This window comes from Nerophis ophidion, linkage group LG08, assembly GCF_033978795.1.
Source record: "Nerophis ophidion isolate RoL-2023_Sa linkage group LG08, RoL_Noph_v1.0, whole genome shotgun sequence".
NCBI lineage: Eukaryota > Metazoa > Chordata > Actinopteri > Syngnathiformes > Syngnathidae > Nerophis > Nerophis ophidion.
Window position 1 is genome coordinate 22,873,914 of NC_084618.1, and position 27,623 is coordinate 22,901,536.

Below are 27,623 nucleotides of genomic sequence, written 5' to 3' on the forward strand. Positions count from 1 at the left end.
GTGGCGCCCTGCAGGGGCTGCCGGTTGAAAATGTACTTCCTATTTTGTGTCTTGAACCGGAAGTATAATCATCTATAGTGTTTGTGCTGGTAAGGGGTTCTTCAGTTAATGTTAGCATGCCAACGTTAAACACTACAGTCATAAAACTGAAATGTGACACTAGTTAACTTTCAGCGTGTTAATGTTAGCATGCTAACATTAAAGTGCTAACTTTTTTGTGTGCTAATTTTACTATTTTTACTGTAATTTCCCAGCCATACACCATAGAGTCATATAACTTGGTATGTGACACAAAGGAAGTGTTAGCATGGTAACCATAGCTTGCTAACATGCTAACATTAGCACACTAACTTTTTCAGCTACTTTTGCAATCGTTTAGCCCCTCTTAACAATAGCGTGCTAGCCTGCTAAGATTAGCATGGCTACATTTCCAGCTAATATACTTTTGTGTGTCATTCTGCAGCCATACACCTTAGAGTCATGTAACTGGGAATGTGACACATGTTAACTGTTAGCGTGCTAATTTTAGCATGCTCGGATGCTAACATCACAGTGTTAACTTTTTTTGTAAATGTTACTCTTTTTTTGGCTAACTCCCCAGCCATACACATTACAGTCATATAACTTGGTATTTAAAACATGATAAATGTATCTAGGTTTAGGTTAGCATGCTAAAATTACAATGCTAGCTTTATGAGATAATTTTGGTACCGTTTACCCGAAAATCAAATAACTTTGTACGTGACAGCTGTTAACTGTTAGTGTGCTAACTTTAGCATACTACCACGCTAACAATAAAATAAAATTTTTTTTTGCCTATTTTATGCTTTTTTTGTCTAATTACATAGGCGTATAGCTTACAGTCATATATATTAATAAAAACATGCTAACTGTATGCATAATTACGTTAGCATGCTAGCATGCTAACATTAATGTTTTAGCTTTTTGAGCAAATTTTGCAACCGTTTGTGGTATGTGACACTTGTTAACTTTTAGTGTGTTAATGGTAAATAAAGTGATAACTTTTTTCGTGCTAATTTTACTCTTCTTACTTTGATTCCCCAGCCATACACCTTAAAGTCATATAACTGTTAGCATGCTAACCTTAGCTAGCTAACATAATGACATTAACACGCTAACTTTTTCAGCTAATTTTGCAACCATTCAGCCCTTCTTAACGATAGTGTGCTAGTATGTTAACCCTAGCATGGCTACCTTTTAAGCTGACATTACAGTTTTTTGTGTCATTCCGCAGTCACTCTAAATGTGTCGGATGTTAACTGTTAGCGTGCTAGGACGCTTACATCACAATGCTAACTTTTTTTGTAAATGTTACGCTCTTTTTTGTTTAATTCCCTAGCCATGCACATTACAGTCATATAACTTGGTATTTAAAACATGCTAACTGTATCTATGTTTACTTTAGCATGCTAGTATGACAGTGCTAGATTCATGAGATAATTTTGCTACTTTTACCCTAGTTATATACCTTGGTATGTGAGAGCTATTAACTGTTAGTGTGCTAACTTTCGCATGCTAGCACGCTAACAATAAAATACTAACTTTGTTTGCCTATTTTATGTTTTTTTGTCTAATTACATCAGCATATACCTTACAGTCATATTTATTACTTAAAACATGCTAACTGTACACATAATTACATTAGCATGCTAATATTAACGTGTTAGCTTTTTGAGCAAACTTTGCAACCGTTTACACTACAGTCATATAACATGGTATGTGACACTTGTTAACTTTCAGCGTGTTAATGTTAGCATGCTAACATTAAAGTGCTCACTTTTTTGGTGTGCTAATTTTACTCTTTTTACTGTAATTCCCCAGCCAAACACCATAGAGTCATATAACTTGAAATGTGACACGTTAACTGTTAGCGTGCTAGGACGCTTACATCACAGTGCTAACTTTTTTTTTTGGAAAAGTTACGCTTTTTTGTCTAATTACGCAGCCCTATATCCTGTTATTTAAAACATGCTAACTGTATGCATAATTACATTAGCATGCTAACATTAAGATGTAAGCTTTTTGGGCAAACTTTGCAACCGTTTACACTACAGTCATATAACATGGCATGTGACACTTCTTAACTTTTAGCATGTAAATATTAGCATGCTAACATTAAAGTGCTAACTTTTTTTGTGTGCTAACTTTACTCTTTTTGCTGTAATTACCCAGCCAAACACCATAGAGTCATATAACTTGGTATGTGAAACAAACACACTGTTAGCATGGTAACCTTAGCGTGCTAACATTAGCATGCTAACTTTCGCAACCGTTTAGCCCAGACTCATATAACTTGGTTTCTGGCCCTCGTTAACGGTTAGCATGCAAACAATAGCCTGCTAGCAAGCTAACTTGGGCTTGCTAACTTTTTCGTCTATTTTCTCACTTTTTTTTCTATTTCCGCCGCGTTTTTTTACTGCGTTTTTACTGTAATTCACCAGCCATACACCATGAAGTCATATAACTTAGTATATGAAACATGCCGACTGTTAGCATGCTACTGTTAGCACACGTGCTAAGTGTTAACATCTTTTTTGTAAACATGCTACTGTTTTAGCCTAGCTCTATGGCTGGTTTTGCACAGTTACACCTTCAAATTACGGATTCAGACACTCGGCACCATCTAGTCCTGGGCACAGATAGCAGGCCTATCAAAATGTTGTAGTTTAGTGTGAATTCATTTATTTTTTTGTAGCAAAGTCAGTGTGAAAAAATACCACAAAAATTCTCATAAAAATGTAAAAAATAGGTATGTTTTTTTTACTTTAAGTTGAATTTTTTTAATGTTTTGTCAAAGAAAAGTATATTTCCTATAAATGTGACTGTGTGCGCTCTTCATAGGTGTCTTTATCAGTGGACTATATAGTCTAGAACAGGGGTCACCAACGCGGTGCCCGCGGGCACCAGGTAGCCCGTAAGGACCAAATGAGTCGCCCGCAGGCCTGTTCTAAAAATAGCTCAAATATCAGCACTTACCAGTGAGCTGCCTCTATTTTTTTTTATTTCATGTATTTACTAGCAAGCTGGTCTCGCTTTGCTCGACATTTTTAATTCTAAGAGAGACAAAACTCAAACAGAATTTGAAAATCCAAGAAAATATTTTAAAGACTTCTTCTTCCCTTTTTTAAATAAATTAATTTATTTTTTTACTTTGCTTCTTATAACTTTCAGAAAGACAATTTTAGAGAAAAAATACCACCTTAAGAATGATTTTAGGATTTTTAAACACATATACCTTTTAAATTCCTTCCTCTTCTTTCCTGACAATTTAAATCAATGTTCAAGTAAATTTTTACTTTTTTATTGTAAAGAATAATAAATACATTTTAATATAATTCTTTATTTTAGCTTGTGTTTTTTCGGCGAAGAATATTTGTGAAATATTTCTTCAAACTTATTATGATTAAAATAAAAATAAAAAATATTCTGGCAAATCTAGAAAATCTTTAGAATCAAATTTAAATCCTATTTCAAAGTCTTTTGAATTTCTTTAAAAAAATTTATTCTGGAAGATCTGGAAGAAATAATGATTTGTCTTTGTTAGAAATATAGCTAGGTCCAATTTGTTATATACTCTAACAAAATGCAGATTGAATTTTAACCTATTCTAAAATTAATCTTAATCAGGAAAAATTAGTAATGACTTTTTTAAATTTTTCCAAAAAGATTCTAATTAGCTCATTTTTCCCTTCTTTTTTCGGTTGCATTTTGAATTTTAAATAGTCGAAATTGAAGATAAAATATGTTTCAAAATTGTATTTTCATTTTTTTCATGTTTTCTCCTCCTTTAAACCATCCAATTAAGTGTTTTTTTCATCATATATTCTCTACAAAAAACCTTCCGTAAAAGGAAAAAAAATGTACGACGGAATGACAGACGGAAATACCCATTTTTTATATATATACTTATAGATCTATTTATTAAAGGTAAATTGAGCAAATTGGCTATTTCTGGCAATTTATTGAAGTGTGTATCAAACTGGTAGCCCTTTGCATTAATCAGTACCCAAGAAGTGGCTCTTGCTTTCAAAAAGCTTGGTGACCCCTGCTCTAGCATGAAGTACGTGTCGTGCCCCTGAACGCACCATCAAAGCCCGCCTGTGCCTGAACCCCCCCCCTCTCAGTCCCGTGCATGGGCGTGTCTGCGTCGTCTGTGCCTACCTAATTTTTGCATGCACGCTCGCAGCCTCTCCTCGAGATTTGACACTCGGCTGTGGAGCTCCTCGTAGTCATAGGCGCCCATCTCCTCCTGGAGTTCGCTTAGAACCGACGTCAGATTCTGGACCTCCTCCTTAAACTGCAATACCAATTTGGCATCGGCCTTGTACTCCACCAACACCGGTATCAACGGTCTAATCTCCTCCATTTTCGCCTTTATGGCCTGAAAGGATTAGAATAAGCCCGGTTGAGTGTCAGGTGACGGTTGTGCGCAAAAGAAAAGGAAAGTAAACCAAAAAAATAAATAAATAAACCTGTCTGATCCTGACTACGCTCACTCTGACCTGCCACTACGAGCCCTTGTGTGTGTGTTAGTGTGTGTTAATGTGTGTGTGTGTGTGCACAAACCCGGTCGTTTTTCTCTCTCCGGTGGCGCGCGAAGAGCAGGTCCCGGTTGGTCCGTTTCAAGAAAAAAAAAAACGACAAAAAAAGCAAGAATTGGGAAAGCTCTTTATTGGTCATGGTCTTTTTTTAAAATGCAAGATGGTAGTAAAGGTTACATGCTTGAACATGTCACACACAACAACCTGGCTGGAATTGGACCACTGTAACTTTTTATTTATTTATTTTTAAAGTTCCTTTTTTTTTATTTTTTAAAACATGTAGATTTTGTCCAGTATCCAAAGATGCATAGACAGAAGCCAACAAAAAAGTAGAATTGATAACAACAATAATTCGGGGGTTTTCACACTGGGAAATCAAACTTGTGAGGTTACATGCAGGAAGAGATCAGTGGTGGGCTCCCTCTTAATGGCGCTAAAGGTTAAAAAAAAAAAAAAAAAAAGACGTGTATGGCGCTCAAAAAGCTCCCAGCACTCTGGCCCGGTCGGGTTCGGGTGCGGGAAAGGGAGGAATCTGAATCTTTCTTTCTGTCTCTCTCTTTCTTTACATGTCTTAAAGTTAGCCCTGCAAGCAAAACAAACAAACAAAAAAAAAACGACAGGCTGTTGATTTTGGCTTGCTAACCTGGCTTGCAGACAAACAAACAAAAAAAAACGCACAGGATTCGGCGCAGGTAATATACACGCATGCACCATTTGTAGCATGAGGTACTTTGTTTTTTTCCATGCATGTGTGAGAAACTTATTTGGTGACACAAAAATGGGAAATGACGACGTTACAAATGGTTTGGAAGCATCTGAACAGGCTAGCACCGGGCCAATCTAATCGTGCAGTACCGCCCCGGTCCCCTGGGGGTGATGGCGAGTCCATGGAGTGAACGTACCGCCCGAAAAACTCCACAAACTGACAAAAATGGTCGCAAAAATCATGCGAGTAAAGAGATTCGCAAAGTTATAAAATGTTATTCGATTAAAAAAATTATTTGTAAGTATAAAACTTTTTTTTTTTCAATTAAAAGAACAATTCACAAGCAAAAAAAGTATAAAAAAAGTACTTTTACACTTGCGAATCGTTTATTGAATTGAAAAAAAAGTTTTTAAACTTCCAAATCTTCCTTTTAATTGAATAATGTTTTTATACGGGTGAAATGTTTTTTACTTGTGGAAAAAAAAGTATATTTGCAAAAAATGTTGTATTTGCATAGATATTTTTTTTTATTTCAAGAAAAAAAAAATTAGACTTGCAAATCGTTTTTATAATAAAAACATTTGTATTCATTCATTTTTATACTAGAGAAATTTTTATTTTATTGAAAAAAAATGTATACTTGCAAATCGTTTTTTCTAATGAAAGAAAAATGATTTTAAACTTGCAAATCTTTCTTTTAATTGAATATTTTTTTTATACAGGTGAATTGTTTTTACTTGTGGAAAAAAATATATATATTTGCAAAAAAAAAATGTATTTGCATAAATTTACTTTTGTGCTTGTAAATACAAATTTTTAATTTCAAGAAAAAATATATATACTTGCAAATTGTTTTTATAATCAACATTTTTTTATTCATCCATCCATCCATTTTTGCGAATTGTTTTTAATCGTTCTTTGAAATGAATAATAATTTTATGAGAGCAATTTTTTTTTGCTTGCACAAAATTGTTTACATACTTGAAAAATGTTTATTTAATTGATAAAGTTGTTTTTATACTTGCGAATCATTTTTTTGATTGAATAATATTTTTTATGCGGGCAAGTCGGGTTATTTTTGAAGAAAATTGTTTTTATATTTGCAAATTGTCAATTAATTAAATAAAAAAATTGTATATTTGCGATTTTTTTTTCATTTAGGAAAATAGTTTCTGATCATTCTTTTAATTGAATAATATTTTTATATGTGTAAATCTTTTTTTACTCCACCAAATTTTTTTTATACCAGGGAAATGTTTATTTCATTGAAAAAAATGTTATACTTGCGAATCGTTTTTTCTAATGAAAGAAAAATGTTTTTAAACTTGCAAATCTTTCTTTTAATTGAATTAATTTTTTTATACGGGTGAATTGTTTTTTACTTGTGGAAAAAAAAGTATATTTGCAAAAAATGTTTGTATTTGCATAAATTTGCTTTTGTACTTGTGAATATTTTTTTTTATTACAAAAAAAAAATTATACTTGCAAATCGTTTTTATAATCAACATTTTTTTATTCATCCATCCATCCATTTTTGCGAACTGTTTTTATTTAAGAAAATTGTTTTTAATTGTTCTTTGAATTGAATAATCTTTTTATAAGTGCACATTTTTTTGCTTGCAAAAAATTGTTTACAAACTTGAGAAATATTTATTAAATTGAAAAAGTTGTTTTTATACTTGCGAATAATTTTTTTGATTGAATAATATTTTTTATATGGGCAAGTCGGGTTATTTTTTAAGAAAATTGTTTTTATATTTGCGAATTGTTAATAAAAAAATTGTACATTTGCGATTTTTTTTTTTCCATTTAGGAAAATTGTTTTTGATCATTCTTTTAATTGAATAATATTTTTAAAAGTGTAAATCTTTTTTTACTCCACAAAACATTTTTTATACTTGCACAATGTTTATTTAATTGAAAAGATTTTTTATACTGGTGAATTGTTTTTTATAATGAAAAACATTTTTTTTAAACTTGCAAATCTTTCTTTTAATTGAATAATATTTTTATACTTGCAAATCGTTTTTTAATGAAATTTTTTTTTTATATTTGTGAATTGTTTTTCTTTTAAGAAAATATTTTTTAATTGTTCTTTTAAGTAAAAAAATTTTATATGTGCAAATCTTTCATTACTTATAGATTGTTTTTATACTTGCAAATTATTCTTTAATTGAAAAAAATAGTTTTTATATTTACAATTTTTTTTGTATTTGCATAAAATTATTTTTATACTTGCAAATTGCTTTTTTACTGAACAAAATTGGTTTTATACTTGCAAATCGTTTTTCAATTAATACCATTTTTTGTATGTATTTGCGGCCGTGCACAACCCGAGCGTCCCTGGTTCAATTCCCACCTAGTACCAACCTCGTCACGTCCGTTGTGTCCTGAGCAAGACACTTCACCCTTGCTCCTGATGGGTGCTGGTTGGCGCCTTGCATGGCAGCTCCCTCCATCAGTGTGTGAATGTGTGTGTGAATGGGTAAATGTGGAAGTAGTGTCAAAGCGCTTTGAGTACCTTGAAGGTAGAAAAGCGCTATACAAGTACAACCCATTTATTTATCATTTATAATTAAAAAAAAATAGTTTTTGATTATTTTTGGAATTAAATATTTTTTTACTTGCACAAAATTGTTTTTTATACTTGCAAAATGTTTGAGTTGAAAAAAAAATGTTTAAACTTGCAAATCTTTCTTTTAATTGAAAAATATTTTTATATCTGCAAATCATTTTTTTTCTATTTGTGGAAAATAGTTTTTATACTTGCGAAATGTATTTGTATTTGCATAAAATTGCTTTTATACTTGCAAATCGTTTTTTTAATTACACAAAATAGTTTGTATACTTGCGAATCGTTTTCTTATCAAAACAATTTTCTATTTGCGAATTGTTTTTAATTTAAGAAAATTATTTTTAATCGTTCTTTTAATTGAATAATATTTTTGTGTGCGAATCTTTTTTTACTTGCACAAAATAGTTTTTCAACGTAAGTCAATCAATCAAAGTATATTTATGTAACCCCAAATCACGAGTGTCTCAAAGGGCTGCACAAGCCACGATACCACATCAGGCCAAGAAAAAAAAAAAACTATATATATATATATATATATATATATATATATATACATATTTGTTTGATTTTTTTTAATTGAAGTAAATAGTTTTTATACTTGCAAAATTTATTTATATGCATAAAATTGTTTTTATAGTTGCGAATGATTTTTTAATTAAAAAAAACTGTTTTTATATTTGCAATATATTTTGATGTGCAAGAAAATGCTTTTATACTTGCAAATCTTTTTTTAATTGAAGTAAACTGTTCTTATACTTTCAAAACGTTTTTTTATACGCATAACATTGTTTTTATACTTGTGAATGATTTTTTTAATTAAAAAAACATTTTTTATACCTGCAAAATATTTTTCATTTGCATGAAGTTGCTTTTATATTTGCGAATGATTTTTTAAAAATTGAAATAAATAGTTTTTTTACTTGCAAAATGTATTTATATGCATAAAATTGTTTTTATAGTTGCGAATGATTTTTTAATTAAAAAAAAAGTTTTTATATTTGCAATATATTTTAATGTGCAAAAAAATGGTTTTATACTTGCAAATCTTTTTTTAATTGAAGTAAACTGTTCTTATACTTTCAAAACGTTCTTTTATACGCATAACATTGTTTTTATACTTGTGAATGATTTTTTTAATTAAAAAAAACATTTTTTATACTTGCAAAATATTTTTTATTTGCATGAAGTTGCTTTTATATTTGCGAATGATTTTTTAAAAATTGAAATAAATAGTTTTTATACTTGCAAAATGTATTTATATGCATAACATTGTTTTTTAACTTGCAAATTATTTTTTAATTAAAAAAATAGATTTTATACTTGCAAAATATTTTTTATTTGCAAAAAAAATTAAAGTTTATCTTGCCAATTTTTTTGTTAATTGAAGAAAATTGTTCTTACACTTGAGTGAGTAAAAACCTTTTGGTGTGCGGGGAATTTTGGCAGTAATTTCCCTCTTTCTGGGAAGGGCATATTTACAGTGGGTGTGGTTGCATTTTTGCCTCCTTCCTGTGAGAACCCTGCATGTGACTGAAGCATTAAGGAGCGGGTTCATTTATCTAGGACAAGCTGCAGTGTGCTCAAACAGTCACCGAATAATACTGTATCATCTATTTTTCTTACGGACTCATCAGGTCTTCACACATTCTCACTTTAAGTGAGGTATGAGGCAAAAACTAACTGTGTGGATGGATTGATCGAGTAAACAAGGGTATGCTGTGTTCAGTGGGAGAAAAAACGTGTATGTGTTACAAAATGATCAGTTATGTCGATCTGCTGGTTTAGACTGTGGACCCCAAAGTGCTGGCATGATCAGATTGCACTTTTAATGTCTGACAAAGACCGAATTGGAGTGGATGGAAGTGACTAGATGGGTATGAGGGTGTCACATGGGCATGGGGTTTTTGTTTTACCTTGTATTGCTTGGCGGTGTTCTGCATGTGGTTTTCCTCCACCTGCCTGAACTTGGTCTGCAGGCCACGGAGCTGGACCTCCATCTTCTCCACATACTGGAGCTCTCTCTGGGTTCGCTGGTCCAGCACCTGGATGGACTGGGTCATGTTCTGGACCTTCCGGTTTGGGACAGGCATATAGACATGTTTAAATACAGCCTACCTATCTTTTTTTTTTTTTATTTAAAAAGGTTTTGAGTACCTTCTCCAGCAGCTGCCTCAGTTGTTTGGTGCGGGCGTCCCTGGAGCACATGGACTGCTGGGGCGCCACCACGGTGCACACGCACCTGCCCTCGCCATCCTGGCCAGAACTGTACACCTGCCACGACTCTTCCGGGTTTGCCGGCAGCACCTGAGGGCGCAGAAAGGCGGGGATGAGTTAGTCGGGCAACTAACAGACGACCGCGGTTTTAACGAAACCCCGTGTTTTTTATCCGTCTTTTTTTTTTGGGACCAAGGACCAGGAGGAAAACATCCATCCATCCATCCATTTTCTACCGCTTAAACCCTTTCGGAGTCGCGGGGGGCGCTGGCGCCTATCTCAGCTACAATCCAGGAGGAAAACATATTAAAAGTATATTTTTATCTTTCAAATTAGGGCTGGGCGATACATCGATGTACTCGATACATCGCGGGTTTGTCTCTGTGCGATATAGAAAATGACTATCGAGATATTCGAGTATACACTACAGGTGTTCCTTGTCACGTTTGTAAATCTGATTTCATGTTGTTTTTGTTACCATGACAACTCATTGCTTTTCACCTTGCCCTCCTAGTCACGCCCATGTCCTCAGTCCCGCACCTGTTCCTAATTATTCACAGCCACTATTTAAGTCCATTTCTTTCTGTCTATCAGTCTGGGAACATCAACTTTCATTACCCATGCCGTTCTAACTTTCATTGCCTTACATTCCTCATGCCATGCTTTTCGATTCATCCACGCCAAGTAAGTTTTTGTTTGTATTTATGTCTTTGATAGTATCTTTTGTTTGTTTGTAGATAGTATTGCCATTGTGCTGTTTTTGTTTTAAGTATAGTATAGATTTTTATCCGCCACAGAGCGCGTCCTTGGTTTGCCTTTTTTTTTGTATTTTGAGTATTAATAAAGACAAACATGTACCTTAATTCACGCCTGGCTCGTCCTGTAATCCCGCTGCGTCGAAGGAGCACACACAATCCATGTCCAAGCTTGACATTCCTCACTCTTTCTTGTCTCTCCTTCTCACAGAGACATAAAACAAGCGCACCTTCTTACATATGTACATGCCCTCGCAACACAGAGAGGTAGTGGCATGCTAATATTAGCTGTGGTGCTAACGGAGCGGTGCGAGTGGTAATACGAGAGAATGAAGGTGCGAATCTGGTAACAAATGAAGGAAGAATTAACTCCCAGGCGGTGGTTTGGCTTCAAGCGGGAAGATGTTGAACAGACAACCGTAATATGTCAGGTATGCAGCAAAAGCGTTGCTACAAAAAGTAGCAGCACTGCTAATGTAGCATCATTTGAAAAGTTTGGTACCTTGTTGGAGGTACCAAACCCCACCAGTTTCTAATGTGCATTAACCGAACCCTTCTTGAGTGAAATATTTAAAGTTATACGTTGTTTTTTTGTTTTTTTACTGGTGCACAAAATGAACCATGCATGAACATCACCTTGTTCAAAGAACAAAACCAACACAGTGCATGAAATCTCAACAAATAACACACCTGCAAATCAGATGGAAAATTAGAAGGAACATTGTTCGGGGGTATCCTCATACGCCGATAGGGGGAAGTTTTTATTTACAAGATGAGTCGGGTGTGTCTTGACCTCCGAGGCGGAGGCCGACTCACCGAACCCCTAGGGTTCAATCGAACCCAGGTTAAGAACCACTGCGCTAGAGAATGAAGAGTGCTTGAAACTCCCGCATGTCAACATCTCCGTTCGGTGCCACACCAACAAAATGTCAATGCAACCATTTCCACATCAACACCGTATGAAAAAAATAGTCAACAAAAGGAGATAACGTCTGCAGGAACCTACCACAAAGCGAAGGACATACACTATTTGATTTCCTATTATGCAGCTCATTTTTATTTGACAGTTATTGTAATATCTTGTGTGACATCATGCACAAAAGTGCACTTTATTTGTTTTCAACTATCATACAGGGGTTCAGTACAAAAAGTGCACTTTAATTTTGTGTTGTTTTGATATGTCATCTTAGTGACATCATGCACAAAAGTGCTCTCATAGCTTGTTTTAAAATATCTCTGACAATCTTGCACTTTTTTGGGGGGAAATGACATGAATGTTTGTGCCACTGCTTAATAACTGTTTAATAAATACACTTTTAGTTGTGATTTCCCACTCTGCATGAAAGTTTAAAATGAGTATATACTGTATTAATGCAGTATGAAGAAGAATGTTTTAAAGTAGACACATAGAATCATCATACTGCTGTGATTATATGCATCAAGTGTTCATTTGAGGCTAAGGCAAAATATGGAGATATATTTTGTGTATCGTGGCATGGCCTAAAAATATCACGATATTAATAAAAGGCAATATCGCCCAGCCCTATTTCAAATGTAGCTTTTCCTCCGATTATAATCCACTCAGCCGTCAAGGCAGAAAGGAAACACGTCCACACAAGCATGGAAAACATTTAAAGGCCTACTGAAAGCCACTACTACCGACCACACAGTCTGATAGTTTATATATCAATGATGAAATATTAACATTGCAACACATGCCAATACGGCCTTTTTAGTTTACTAAATTACAATTTTACATTTCCCGGGAGTTTCGTCTTGAAAACGTCGTGTAATGATGACGTCTACGCAAGACGTCACGGGTTTTAAGGAAATATGAGCGCTGCACACACACACAGCTAAAAGTCGTCTGCTTTAACGGCATAATTACACAGTATTTTGGACATCTGTGTTTCTGAATCTTTTGCAGGTTTTTTCAATTAATATTGGAGAAGTCACAATAGAAAGATGGAGTTGGGAAGCTTTAGCCTTTAGCCACACAAACACATGGTGATTCCTTGTTTAAATTTCCTGAAGGTGAAACTTTCCTATGGATCAGAGCAAACATGGATCCCTACCAAATATCAACCAGCAGGTTCCGGTGAGAAAATTGTGGTTAAAAAGTCAGTCCTTACCGGAGAAAAGCGGAGCTTGTGCCGTCCATAGCTGCCGTCGACTCCCCTGAGACATTGGCGTCAAGACACCCGTGGAGACACCCTTCCGACTATCAGGTACTATTAAACTCACTAAAACGCTAGCAACACAATAGAAGGATAAGGGATTTCCCAGAATTATCCCAGTAAATGCGTCTAAAAACATCGGAATCCGTCCTAATGAAATTGCGTTTTTTTTTCTATCATTTTTCTTTTTCTAGTCCGTCTCTATCAATATCCTCAAACACGAATCTTTCATCCTCGCTCAAATTAATGGGGAAATTGTCGTTTTCTCGGTCCGAATAGCACTTTTTGCTGGAGGCTCCCATTAAAATCAATGTGAATATGTGATGAGCCCCCACACTTGTGACATCATCGTCTGCGACTTCCGGTAGAGGCAGGGCTTTTCTCTTAGCACCGAAAGTTGCGAACTTTATCGTGGATGTTCTCTAATTAATCCTTTCAGCAAAAATATGGCAATATCGCGAAATGATCAAGTATGACACATAGAATGGACCTGCTATCCCCGTTTAAATAAGAAAATCTAATCTCAATAGGCCTTTAACAATGTAAGAAATGCTTGATAAAGTGTAAGAAAATAGTGTGAAAATGTAAGTGAAAAACTGTGAGTTAGGGCTGTGCTCTAAAGGGTAAGCCCGAGCTAACTTGTGATATTACCGGCCTTGCATCATTTACAGACCACATTGGTCTGTAAATGGAAAAAAAAAACTGCCATACTGTCCAGGTGACTTTTCCTCTTTTATCCAACATTTTTTTCCCCATTTTTTTACTTTCTCTTCTCGTTCCATGCGAAGAATCAACCGCCATGGTTTTAGGGCCAGGAAGTTACAGCCGTGTGGTTTCAATGATTACAAATGCCTTGGTCCGTTTTAAAGGCCTACTGAAATGAGATGTTCTTATCTAAACGGGGATAGCCGGTCCATTCTATGTGTCATACTTGATCATTTCGCGATATTGCCATATTTTTGCTGAAAGGATTTAGTAGAGAACATCGACGAAAAAGATCGCAACTTTTGGTCGCTAATAAAAAAGCCTTGCCTGTACCGGAAGTAGCAGACGATGTGCGCGTGACGTCACGGGTTGTATGGATCCTCACATCTTCACATTGTTTATAATCATAGCCACCAGCAGCGAGAGCGATTCGGACCGAGAAAGCGACGATTTCCCCATAAATTGGAGCAAGGATGAAATATCCGTGGATGAGGAAAGTTAGAGTGAAGGAAAAAGAAAAAAAGGCGAGGGCAGTGGGAGCGATTCAGATGTTATTAGACACATTTACTAGGATAATTCTGGAAAATCCCTTATCTGCTTATTGTGTTATTAGTGTTTTAGTACAACCTGATGCTCGGCCCCGCACCTTTTTTCAGCACCAGTCGACGGGTGGTGGCGATGCCCATCTCTGCCCTTCGCAAGGGACCCTCTTCGAAACACGATCTTTTGAAATGATCGCTGTTGTTGTGTTTGCTGTTGTTGTTTTTGTCTCTCTGTCTAATCCCCCACTTATCCCCACAATTTCCCCCCCTGTCTTCCTTTTCTTTTCTCTCTATCCCCTCTTGCTCCGGCCCAGCTGCACCAAATGATAATATAAATACATTTAATAAAGTCAAATTCAAATAAGGCAACAAGAGAAGTATCCTACACTTCTCTTTTGTAAAGTAAATCTGAACAGCCGATATGGGCATCAACATAAACTATATGATTTGCCTGAAAAGCTGGACAGGACAAAAAAAAAAAAAAGACACATTTACTAGGATAATTCTGGAAAATCCCTTATCTGCTTATTGTGTTACTAGTGTTTTAGTGAGATTATATGGTACTTGAAAGTCGGAGGAGTGTGACCACGGGTGTGGTGACCGCCAGTGTCTCTAAGGGAAGCCACGTTTCTCGACGAGGTAAAGCGAAGGCAGCCGTTGGGGCCAGGCTGAGCTTTTTTTCCCCCTCATACACGTTCGGGGGAAGCCGGTCAAAGGAGGCAGCTGCCTCTTTGACAGGTGCACGAGGAACGACCCAAGCTATCTGCTCATGTCTCCGGTAAGAGCCGACTTATTACTACAATTTTCTCACCGAAACCTGCCGTTTGACATGTGGTAGGGAACCATGTTCGCTTGACCGCTCTGTTCCATAGTAAAGCCTCACCTTCAGGAATGTAAACAGAGAAACACCGGCTGTGTTTGTGTTGCTAAAGGCAGCCGCAATACACCAGCATCTTTCTTCTTTGACGTCTCCATTATTAATTGAACAAATTGCAAAAGATTCAGCAACACAGATGTCCAGAATACTGTGTAATTATGCGATTAAAGCAAACGACTTAAAGCTGGGATCGGGGCTGGAACAACATGTCCGCTACAATCCGTGACGCCACGCGCACGTGTCATCATTCCGCGACGTCTTCAACAGGATACTTTGCGCGAAATTTAAAATTGCAATTTAGTAAACTAAACCGGCCGTATTGGCATGTGTTGCAATGTTAATATTTCATCATTGATATATAAATCTGGCACGTGCACACACAGGGCCCTACGGGTGCTTGAGCTCCTGCCCTTTTTTGTCTCGTCTTAAAAAGTGCCCTCTGCCTGTGTGTGTTTTTGTGTTGTTGTTTTTTTTCTTTAAACAACATTCATAAATTCCTGTTAGGGATGTGAAAAAAAAACAGTACAAAAACTCCACGTTTTCTTGTAATACCGGGTTGTTTGAGCCTGCCGCTTCCGCCAAAGAGAGAGAGAGAGAGAGAGAGAGAGAGAGAGAGAGAGAGAGAGAGAGAGAGAGAAAGTAAGTGAGAGGAGAAAGAGCCAACTTGAACCTGTGAGTTATGGTCTAGTCGCCGTCCACTTATTCAGCATCTATTATGGGTAATATTTCAGAAAAACGCTGTATTATTCTATTATTCAATGTGTCAGCTTCTGTTTTTGCCGGACGTCGGAGCACAGCGCATCAATTGAGCACGGCACAGAGCAGAGTGGATCGTGCGGGACAGGAAGTAGTGTACAAAATACAAAATAAAACACCGGGTTGATTTTCAAAATAAAATGCACAGTGTTTACGGCGGTTCACATTTCTCTCACAGTAGAGGTTTAGATATAAAGTTGTATTGCGTTTCAGTTGTTTAGTCTGAGCGTTAAGTGAGAAAGACCATAAGTTAGGGCGGTTTAGCTCGGTTGGTAGAGTGGCCGTGCCAGCAACTTGAGGGTTGCGAGTTCGATTCCCGCTTCCGCCATCCTAGTCACTGCCATTGTGTCCTTGGGCAAGACACTTTACCCACCTGCTCCCAGTGTCACCCACACTGGTTTGAATGTAACTTAGATATTGGGTTTCACTATGTAAAGCGCTCTGAGTCACTAGAGAAAAAGCGCTATATAAATATAATTCACTTCAAAAATATAATTCACTTACAACTTGATGGTGTTTTCATCGAGTTAAGGGACGAAGGACAGATTTTCACATTGAAGTTTTTTCCATCTGGGTATTTATTTTTGTATTTTTTTTTTCAAAGTTCATGTTGCACTGTTCAATGTTCAATATTAAAGTGTTTATCTTTAACAATAAATAGCCTAATAATAAACCAGTGTTTTTTTTGCTTTTCCTGTCTTCCAAGCCTATGATAATGGGAATTAACTCATTATGACAATAATTTGTTGACACAAAAGAATTGGCAATCGCTTTTACCTGCAAAGGACACACAGCTAAGTAGTTAGCTTCCTATTAGCAAATTTAATTTTACATTGATTTCCATATTGTGTAAAGGACCAAAAAAAATGCCCTGCCCTTTTCTGACTTGAGCCCCTGCCCCACTATAATCATGTGCACGTCCCTGATATAAACTATCGGACTGCGTTCTCGATAGTAGTGGGCTTCAGTAGGCCTTTAAAAAATATCGAAAAACTGCCACGGCTCTCTTGACTTTTCCTGTTTTATCCAACATTTCTTCATTTGTGTACTTTCTCTTCTCGCTCCCTGCAAAGAATCAACCACCAAACTTGATGGTTTTAGTGCCGGGAAATTACAGCCGTGCTCTAAAGGGTGAGCACGGCAAAGGTGGTGTGGTTTCTCTGATTACAAACGCCTTGGTTCATTAAAAAAAAAATCTAAAAACTAAAAAAAGCCACGCCTCTCTTGACTTTTCCTGTTTTATCCACAATTTCTTCATCGACTTTCTCTTCTCACTCCATGCATAATATCAACCGTGATAGTTGATACTGTCACCTGATTGGCTGTTAGTGTGTCACTCCCACTAATCAGTCATCACTTCCTGCCTTGCTCGTTTACCAGAGAGTGGTTGGCCTTTGTTCATGCAACCAACCTTGCTTCCATACTTTTTTCCGACGACGAAGAAAAAAAATGATCCAACGTTTGAATCGGACGCACTTTTTCTTAAATCAACTCCGTGTCTATCGCGATATATATTGATATCGTTTTAGCCGCCCACCTCTACCAGGCTGTATCCCGATGGAAGCACAGTTAAGAGTGCATCTGCTCCACCTAGTGGGGAAGTTGTTCAATAACACTTTCATTGACACATTTGCCAAAACCGAAAATGCTATTTTTTTTTTTTTTTTTTTTCCTGTAATGCATCCAGGATGCAGGTGTGTCGTCAAAATCTGGTGCAATTACTTCCAACACAACAGCCTACCCCCTCAATTCTCCATCACTACTGTTTCCGGAACAGCAACCTGGTAAAATAACATCTTTTAAAGGGTGGGGTACCATGATATGTGTGTGATAGTGTATATGCTACTTTTTTCCCTACACTTTGAACCGTGCAGCTGATTTATCGATGTTTCCAGCTGGCGTCTATACAATTGTTTGTGAGCGAGGTAAATACGCTGAGAAAGTTGTTTATTGCTTGTGCTGTGGCGCCATCTTTTGGACAAGTTCGCTCCGTTTATGGGTGGTGTTTATATTTTATTTTAGCCGTCTGTAGCGTTTCTCCCCGCTTGGAGTCTTCATTCATCGCTCCAAGCGACGTTTGTAGGCGTTACAATATAACTAAAACTATTCAGACTTACTAAACCGTCCCGTGTGTGATGTCTGTAAGAGCGTTTTCATGCATATTTGCACGTGCTATCGTGATGTAATGACGTTAGCATCATATTAACTTAGATGGCAGGCTATGGTGCAATCCTCTGGACAAGTTCGCACGTTGCAGGTACTACAGTGCTGCATTGTCCTTCTGTTTAGACTGAGCTTCGAACCGGAAGTAAAAGTGCTATTCCGTCCATAGCGTTCCTACTCTACGTCATTCATAAATTTGTGAGTTTTACAATATAACTAAAACAATTCTCACTTACTGTTTGTAGGGATGTTTGTTACGGATATTTGTATGTGTTATTGTTAAGTAATAATGCTAGCATCGTTAGCATTAGCTACGTACAATGGCATTATTTTTGGTATTGTTTCAGTTTCTTAAATTCACCAAGACGTTAGCGTGGAGTTATTGAGTCTGTTAGAATGATAAGATCGGTGTGTTATTATTTGGGATTTGGCGCTATCTTCTGGACAAGTTTGAGCATTGCAGTTACTGCAGTGCTGCGTTGCTCTCCTGTTTAGAATGAGCTTTGAACCGGAAGTAAAAGTGCCAAACGTGTGGCATTTCTACACTTATGGCTTCTTCATTCATCCATCCATCCATCCATTTTCTACCGCTTATTCCCTTTGGGGTCGCGGAGGGCGCTGGAGCCTATCTCAGCTACAAATCGGGCGGAAGGCTGGGTACACCCTGGACAAGTCGCCACCTCATCGCAGGGCCAACACAGATAGACAGACAACATTCACACTCACATTCACACACTAGGGCCAATTTAGTGTTGCCAATCAACATTCATCACTTTGTAAGTTTTACAATACAACTAAAACAATTCTTCCTTACTGTTTGTAAGAATGTTTTCACTGATATTTGTACATGCTATCGTAATGTAATACAACTGGCATCGCTATCTTCTGTACAAGTTTGCGCATTGCAGTTACTACAGTGCTGTACTGCCCTTTTGTTTATACTGAGCTTTGAACCGGAAGTAAAATTGCCATTAAGTCCACTAGTCCTCAATAATATTTCTACTCAACTTCATTCATCAATTTTTGAGTTTTATAATATAACTGTAACAATTCTCACTGTATGTAGGAATGTTTTCAGGGATATTTGTACGTGCCATCGCAATGTAATAAAGCTACTAGCATTGTTAACATTAGATACTTACAATAGCATTATTTTTTGTATTGTTTCAGGTTCGGTAAGTCACCAAGACGTCACCTTGGACTTATTGAGTCTGTTTAGCTGATTGGAGAGCTACTGCGTCCATGACTATGATTTCTGTTTTGTTTGATTGGCCGTTTTACTGCCGTGTAAATAACATTTACGGAATCTTTGATTACGTGTAAAAGCATTTCTACTCGTACGGCTTCTTCTCTCATCACTTTGTAAGTTTTACATCCATCAATCCATTTTCTACCGCTTGTCCCTTTTTGGGGTCGCTGGGGCCTATCTCAGCTGGACAAGTCACCCTGGACAAGTCGCCACCTCATTGCAGGGCGTAAGTTTTACAATCCAACTAAAACATTCCTTCTTTACAGTTTGTAGAAATGTCTTCATGGATATTTGTACGTGCTATCGTAACGTGATAAATCGTTAACATTAGCTACTTGCAATGGCATTATTTTTTTGTCTTGTTTCAGTTTCGTAACTTCAACAAGACGTCACTGGGGAGTTATTGAGTCTGTTTAGCCCATTGGGAGAGCCACTGCGGCGATGACGATGACTTCTGTTTTGTTTGATCAGCCGTTTTACTGCCTTGTTACAAACACCATGTATATACACATTTACCAAATCTTTCTGTGGAAAAAAAAACTAATTTCATATCTGCGGTGAATATATGGGGGAAAAAAAAACTCACCTAAAATTTGGTGGGTGCGGCTAAGATACCGCACCATAGTCATGAAATACATACTTTGAGTATCTAATAATAGAAAAGCGCTATATAAAATCTAATCCATTATTATTATTATTGTAATACATAGTCCGGAAAATACTGTAAATAAACATTCACTCAAGTTCTAATCAGCCCATTTAATGCAGTACTTCTTAAATAGGGGTGTAAATAACTATCTTGATACCTACAGATGAAAAATAAACATTTACGTTTAGGGGGGGGCCTGACAAAAATGCTGTCCTTTAAGGGGGGGGGCGTGAGAGAAAATAAATGAGAACTTGAGACTTTCACTCATAGATGCTTTTTTTTGCCGGTTTCTAGGACACGTTCATCACCGTGTCCGCAATTAAAATCCCTGCATGCACCTGCTGATTCTCTCTGCGGGGTGGCGGGGGGTGGGCGGCCGGCAACAAATTGGAAAAATGTTGCCGCACCGGTCCTGTGCCGAGCAGACAAAGGAAAGCGTCAGAGTCCTAAGCGAAACCTTACAATAGTCTTTTTTTTGTTTAAGATTAACCAGGAAAGTCAAGAGCCCAGAACTAAAACTACACGGGCAACTCATTTCAGGTTAATTCTCTTCAACTAGAGAGCGCTGACTTTCCACCTGATTTTACCCACGGAGGACGACGGTGGGAATCGAGCAAAAGTTTCCGACTTACTCCGGTGCTGCGGTCCAGGTAGCCCCCCTGCGCCGCCGTCAGCTTGGTGGTGTTGAGCCCCACCAGCGAGGGCAGGGTCTGCGACATCCAGTTGGTGATCATGGCCATGGTGCTGAGCACCACGCCGATCTTCAGCAGCGGCACCGACATCTCCGCGGCTCCTGAAGCGCACCCCTTCCGCCCACCCGCTCAAGCCGTCTTCGTCCTCGGGACTCCGGAGACAATCGCTTCTCTTTGATCTTGGCGCCTGGACTGGTCGACGGTTTCTCGCCGGGACCCCGGCTGGGCTCTCCTTTTCTTGCACATCTCTGACGCGGGGTGGAAAGCGAGCGCTTGGTCCAGTACGGGGTCTTTGGGTGGTGGGGGGGGGGGGGTGAAAAAAAACAAATGACAGGATGGGACCTGGGCTGATGTGCGTGGCTCCGCTTTCTCCCGCACACTGGCGCCTCTCGGTTGCACCGCTCACTATTTGCGCCGCGCCTCCCGCCCCCATCCACTCGGAGGCAGGCGTAGAAGGGGAGGAGCTACAAATCTCCATCTCCAGACGCAGTGATGTCAGCGAGGCTCATGGAAAAATCCGGCATTGGAGCTTGATCCGCCCAGTGAGGATGACAATGGGGGATTAATCTCAACCGTCTTGTTTTTTGTCTCAAACGAGAAAGGATGCTCCCGGTAACCCATGGCAACCTCTCATCCGCCTTCTCCAGTTGCAAAGTGGCCCACACTTGAAGGGTGCTGAGATGCTTTCATCCTTTTAATGAGATGGGATTTCTAATTTGCAGTACTCTGGCGCTATCTTGTGGCCAAGTTTGGTGCTGCACCTCTTCAACAATTTAGTCTCAAGAGGGCAATTGTAACAGTGAAACAAATTTAAATATAAATCCATAAGGATTGGATTCATAATATTATCATTTTGATTATTGTGTGAATGCTCCAAAACATTCATATACATGGTTTTCTACACCAAAATTCATCTATTTATTCAATTTTGGCACGCTCTACATGCCACATTTCCCCCCCGATTCAAACCGTTCCACCTTCAAACTGTTCATCTTATTCGGGAATCGTGGGATTTCCCTGGACAGATTGCAAAAATTCCCAGATATTCCCGTTTTCCGGGACATTTTTCCCATTCAAACTGAATTGGCCGTTTTTCAAACTTCCACATTTTTAAACCGATTCCTTTAACACATTCCACTCATCCTTCAAATTCAAAACTTTTTTTCCCAAGTTCAATTCACAGAATTTCTGTTTTTTCCAACCCTTTATTCACCCTTTTTTCTGTCGACTACTCCTCCCAAATTTTTCAACCCACTCCGCCGTCAAATCCTTCCTCTTAATCAGGACAAAAAACAAAGTTGTTTTTCAACTTGGAAAAAATTCCCGCTTTTCCCGAAATTCCAGGAATTCCTTAATACCATTTCTCAATTAAAAATTTTAAATTCCAACACCAACCATTAAAACTCAGTCACAACATTCAAAATGTTAAGCATTTGGCAAAAAAAAAAATCCGCTTTTCCTGAAATTCCCAAAGGGACATTTTTCAACGTTCCGCTACTCCCGTTTTTCCCATCCAAAGTGAATCAAACATCCACATTTCCAAATGTTTTAACCTATTCAAATAATTCCACCTTCAACAAATTCCACTCATACTGGAAATGATAAACAAATGTTCCAAGTTCAAAAAAATTCCAGGAATTCACAGAATTCGTTTTTTCCAATCCTTATTCACCCTTTTTTCTGTCGACTACTCCTCCCAAATTTTCAACCCACTCCGCCGTCAAATCCTTCTTCTTATTCGGAACAAAAAACTAAGTTGTTTTTCAACTGCAAAAATTCCCGGTTTTCCCGAAATTCCAGGAATTCCATTTCTCAATTAAAAATGTGAAATTCCAACACCAACCATTAAAACTCATTCACAACATTCAAAATGTTGTGAATGAGTTCTTTTTTTGCAAAAAAGCATTTTGCAAAAAAATTCCAGCTTTTCCCGAAATTCCAAATGGGACATTTTTCAAAGTTCCGCAACTCCCGTTTTCCCCATCCAAAATGAATTGGCCGTTTTTCAAACATCCAGCATTTCCACATTTTTTTAACCTATTCAAATCATTTCACTTTCAACAAATTCCACTCATACTGAAAAAAAAAAATGTTCCAACTTCAAAAAAATTCCAGGAATTTCCATAATTCCCGTTTTTTCCAACCCTATTTTCACCCTTTATTCTGTCGACTACTCCTCCCAAATTTTTCAACCCACTCCGCCGTCAAATCCTTCTTCTTATTCGGAACAAAAAACAAAGTTGTTTTTCGACTGCAAAAATTCCCGGTTTTCCCGAAATTCCAGGAATTCCATTTCTCAATTAAAATGTTAAATTCCAACACCGACATTTAAAACTCATTCACAACATTCAAAATGTTAAGTATTTGGCAAAAAAAATTCCCGCTTTTCCTGAAATTCCCAATGGGACCTTTTTCAAAGTTCCGCAACTCCCGTTTTTTCCATCCAAAATGACTTGGCCGTTTTTCAAACATCCACCATTTCCACATGTTTTAACCTATTCAAATCATTCTGCCTTCAACAAATTCCACTCATACTGGAAATTTTAAAAAAAATGTTCCAAGTTCAAAAAAATTCCAGGAATTCCCATAATTCCCGTTTTTTCCAACCCTATTTTCACCCTTTATTCTGTCGACTACTCCCCCCACATTTTTCAACCCACTCCACCGTCAAATCCTTCCTCTTAACGGGGGGAAAAAAACAAAGTTGTTTTTTGAACTGGAAAAAAAAAATCCCGGTTTTCCCGAAATTCCAGGAATTCCGTAATACCATTTCTCAATTAAAAATGTTAAATTCCAACACCAACCATTAAAACTCATTTACAACATTCAAAATGTATAGCATTAGGCAAAAAAAAATTCCGCTTTTCCTGAAATTCCCAATGGGACATTCTTCGCAGTTCCACAATTTTTCCAATTCAAAATGAATTGGCCGTTCTTCAAACTTCCACCATTTTCACATTTTTCAACATATTCAAACCATTCCACCTTCAACATATTTCACTCATCCTGGAAATTCAAACACAATTTTTTCCAAGTTCAAAATAGCACGAATTCCCGTTTTTTTGCAACCCTTTTTTCTGCCGATTACTGCTCCCACATTTTTCAACCCACCGTCAAAAAATTCCTCTTAATCAGGACAAAAAACAAAGTTGTTTTTCAACTGGAAAAATTCCAAGGTTTTCCCGAAAATCCAGGAATTCCGTTATACCATTTCTCAATTAAAAATGTTAAACTCCAACACCAACCATTAAAAGTCATTCACAATATTCAAAATGTTTAGCATTTTGCAAAAAAATTCCTGCTTTTCCCGAAATTTCCAAATTTCCATGAAATTCCCAATAAAACCAATGGGACATTCTTCAAAGTTCCACAACTCCCATTTTTTTCCTATTCAAAATGAATTGGCGATTTTTCAAACTTTCACCATTTTCACATTTTTCAACCTATTCAAACCATTCAACCTTCAACGCATTCCACCGTCCTGGAAATTCAAACTACCATTTTTTCCAAGTTCAAAAAAATTCTAGGATTTTCCATAATTCCTGGTTTTCCTCAGCCCTATTTCCACCCTATTTCCGGCGACTACTCTTTCAACATTTTTCAACCCACTTCAACCGTTCCACTGTCAAAACATTCCTCTTAATCAGGACAAAAAACACATTTTTTTTTTAACTGGAAAAATTCCTGGTTTTCCCGAAATTCCAGGAATTCTGTAATACCACAGGGTTTCCCACACATTCATTTATTTGTGGCGACCCGCCACGAAAGAATTACGGCCGCCACAAAAAAAATATATATATATATTTACTATTTTTTTTTTTTCGGCTTTTGACTCGCTCGACCGCTCATAAAAGCAATGGGACTGTCTGTGAATGGAGCTTGTAGTTATATATTATTTAAATATGTAAATATTATATAAATATGTATATAAAGTGATGTTATTATATTCCAACTCCGCGTTCTTCTTAGTCATCGCCACAGCCGCCACTGCCACCCCCCATACCCTCCCCCTCCACCCACCACCCCACCCCACCCCCACCCTACCCTCACACCCGCCGCTCGACCACACCACCACAAATAGATGCCTGACCTGTGGGAAACACTGTACCATTTCTCAAATCAACATGTTACTATTTCAACATTTCTCGATCGATTTGAAAAATTCCAACACCAACTATTTCAACTCATTCAAACCATTTATGTTTTTTTGTTGTTGTTTTTTTTTTACCATTTTCAAATAAATTCCCGCCCTTCCTGAAATTCCCAAACTTTTTGGAAATTCCCATTTAAATCAACGGGACATTCTTCAAAGTTCCACAACACCCACATTTTTCATCTGATTCAAAATGTTCTAACTACAAAATATTTAGCATGTTTGGGAATTGTGTGCTCTAGTTCAACAATGCTAAAAAAAAAATCCAGGATTTCAGTTCAACTTCAGCATTGGAGCATTCACACGCAATTCCTTCAGGAATTGCTTCATCTAGTTAGACATATTTTTCTTACATACTCTGAAAAATAAGTTATTTAGATTTTACTGTTAAAAAAACTGGCAGCTCAGTCACCAGACTTCTTTTTTTTTTTTTTTACAACATATTACTGTAAAAAATAATACCACCGTTTTTTTCCTCGGTAAAATTCATGCATCTGAGTTTTTACTGTAATATCTACAGTGGTTGTTTTTATAGTGTATTATTGTAAATGGAAAAACGCTACCATTGTTGTTTTTATGGTTAAAAAACCGCCAGCTATGTCACTAGAATTTTATCGTTAAATCTATTGTCATTTTTATAGTGTATAGGTTTATGGATAACTTGCTTTTAAATCATTACTCAAGCAGATATGTGTTTATTTCAACAAAAACATTATTTTGGAATGTATGATAATATAATATATAGTATTGAAGTTTAAAAGACATGCAATTGCATGCAGTACATGTATTTTTTACTTGTAAGAATATAAAATAACAGAATAGCTAACAATATTAGAATAACAGACACATTTACCGTATTTTCCGGACAATTGAGTACACCGGTATATAAACAGCACCCACTAAAAAAAATGTTTTTAATTAAAATCAAAACCTCCCACATATTAGCCGCACTGGACTACAAGTTGTAGATATATATATATATTTACACCTATATATTTTGTAAATGTATATTTACATATCTTAATTGTTTTCGGTAACAAGGCAGTAAAACGGCTTATCAAACAAAACAAAAGTCATCATTATGGGCCCACTAGCTGCAGAAGCTAGCTCTCCAATCATCTTAACAGACTCAATAACTCCACGGGGACGTTTTGGGGAATTTCGGAAACTGAAACAATACACAAAATAATGTCATTGTATAAGTAGCTAATGCTAACAAGGCTAGCTTTATTACATTATGTTAGCACAAACAAATATCCATTAAGACATTCCTACAAACAGTAAGTAAGAATTGCTTTAATTATATTTACAAAGTGACGAATGAAGAAGCCATTCGAGTACAAATGCTACGGACGACTGGTGGACTTAATGGCACTTTTACTTTCGGTTCAAAGCTCAATCTAAACAGAAGGGCTAAGCAGCACTGTAGTACCTCCAATGCGCAAACTTGTCAAGAAGATAGCGTCATAGCCCAAATAACACACCTATACAATCATCTTAACAGACTCAATAACTCCACGGTGATATTTTGGGGAATTTACAAAACTGAAACAATACAAAGAATAATACCATTGTATGTAGCTAATGCTAACAATGCTAGCTTTAATTTTCCTGCGGTTTTAATTTCCCTGAGGCAACTCTTCTGAAGGAATCAATAAAATACTATATATTTATTTATTATATTATGATAGCACCAACATATTAAATATCCATGAAGACATTCCTACAAACAGTAAGTAAGAATTGTTTTCGTTATATTGTAAAACTTAAAAAGTGATGAATGAAGAAGCTACACAAGTAGAAAGGCTATGGACGGAACGGCACTTTTACTTCCGTTTCGAAGCTCAGTCTAAACAGAAGGGCAATGTAGCACTGTAGTACCGGCAATGCGCAAACTTTTCCAGAAGATAGCGCTATAGCCCAGATAATAACACACATATCCAATCATCTTAACAGACTCTATAACTCCACGGTGAAGTTTTGGGGAATTTACGAAACTGAAACAATCCAAAAAATAATGCCACTGTACGTAGCTAATGCAAACGATACTAGCTTTATCACATTACGATAGCACGTACAAATATCCATGAAGACATTCCTACATACAGTAAGTAGGAATTGTTTTAGTTATATAGTAAAACTTAAAAAGTGATGAATGAAAAAGCCATACGACTAGAAATGCTATAGCGAACTGGTGGACTTAATGGCTCTTTTACTTCCGGTTCAAAGCTCAATCTAAACAGAAAGGCTAAGCAGCACTGTGTACCTGCAATGTGCAAACTTGTCCAGAAGATAGCGTCATAGCCCAAATAACACACCTATCCAGTCATCTTAACAGACTCAATAACTCCACAGTGATGATTTGGGAAATTTACAAAACTGAAACGATACAAAAAATAATGCTATTGTACATAGCTAATGCTAACAATGCTAGCTTTAATTTTCCTGCAGTTTTAATTTTCCTGAGGGAACTCTCCTGAAGGAATCAATAAAGTACTATCCATCTATTTATTACATTACGACAGCACCAACAAATATCCATGAAGACATTCGTACAATCAGTAAGTAAGAATTGTTTTAGTTATATTGTAAAACTTACAAATTGATGAAGGAAGAAGCCATACGAGTAGAAATACTATGGACGACTGGTGGACGGAACGGCACTTTTACTTCCGTTTCGAAGCTCAGTCTAAACAGAATGGCAATGTACCACTGTGGTATCTGCAATGCGCAAACTTGTCCAGAAGATAACGCCATAGCCCAAATAACACACCTATTTAATCATCTTAACAGACTCAATAACTCCACAGTGATGATTTGGGAAATTTACGAAACTGAAACAATACAA

General features: G+C 36.9%; 1 protein-coding gene across 2 annotated transcripts in view; it reads right to left on the reverse strand.

Annotated features, from left to right (window-relative positions):
* The window catches only part of olfm1b (olfactomedin 1b), a 95,618-nt gene that overhangs the window by 57,224 nt on the left and 10,771 nt on the right, over positions 1 to 27,623 (reverse strand). The window contains exons 1-4 of one of the 2 annotated variants that reach the window (XM_061908008.1): positions 20,563 to 21,030; positions 9,998 to 10,147; positions 9,757 to 9,912; positions 4,183 to 4,402 (exon numbers count right to left, since the gene is read on the reverse strand). In XM_061908008.1, the coding sequence (XP_061763992.1) occupies positions 4,183 to 4,402; positions 9,757 to 9,912; positions 9,998 to 10,147; positions 20,563 to 20,712 (676 nt within the window). In that variant the 5' untranslated portion in view covers positions 20,713 to 21,030. Of the gene's footprint in view, positions 1 to 4,182; positions 4,403 to 9,756; positions 9,913 to 9,997; positions 10,148 to 20,562; positions 21,031 to 27,623 lie in introns of those variants that run through there. The other variant, XM_061908009.1, reaches the window with a different exon arrangement.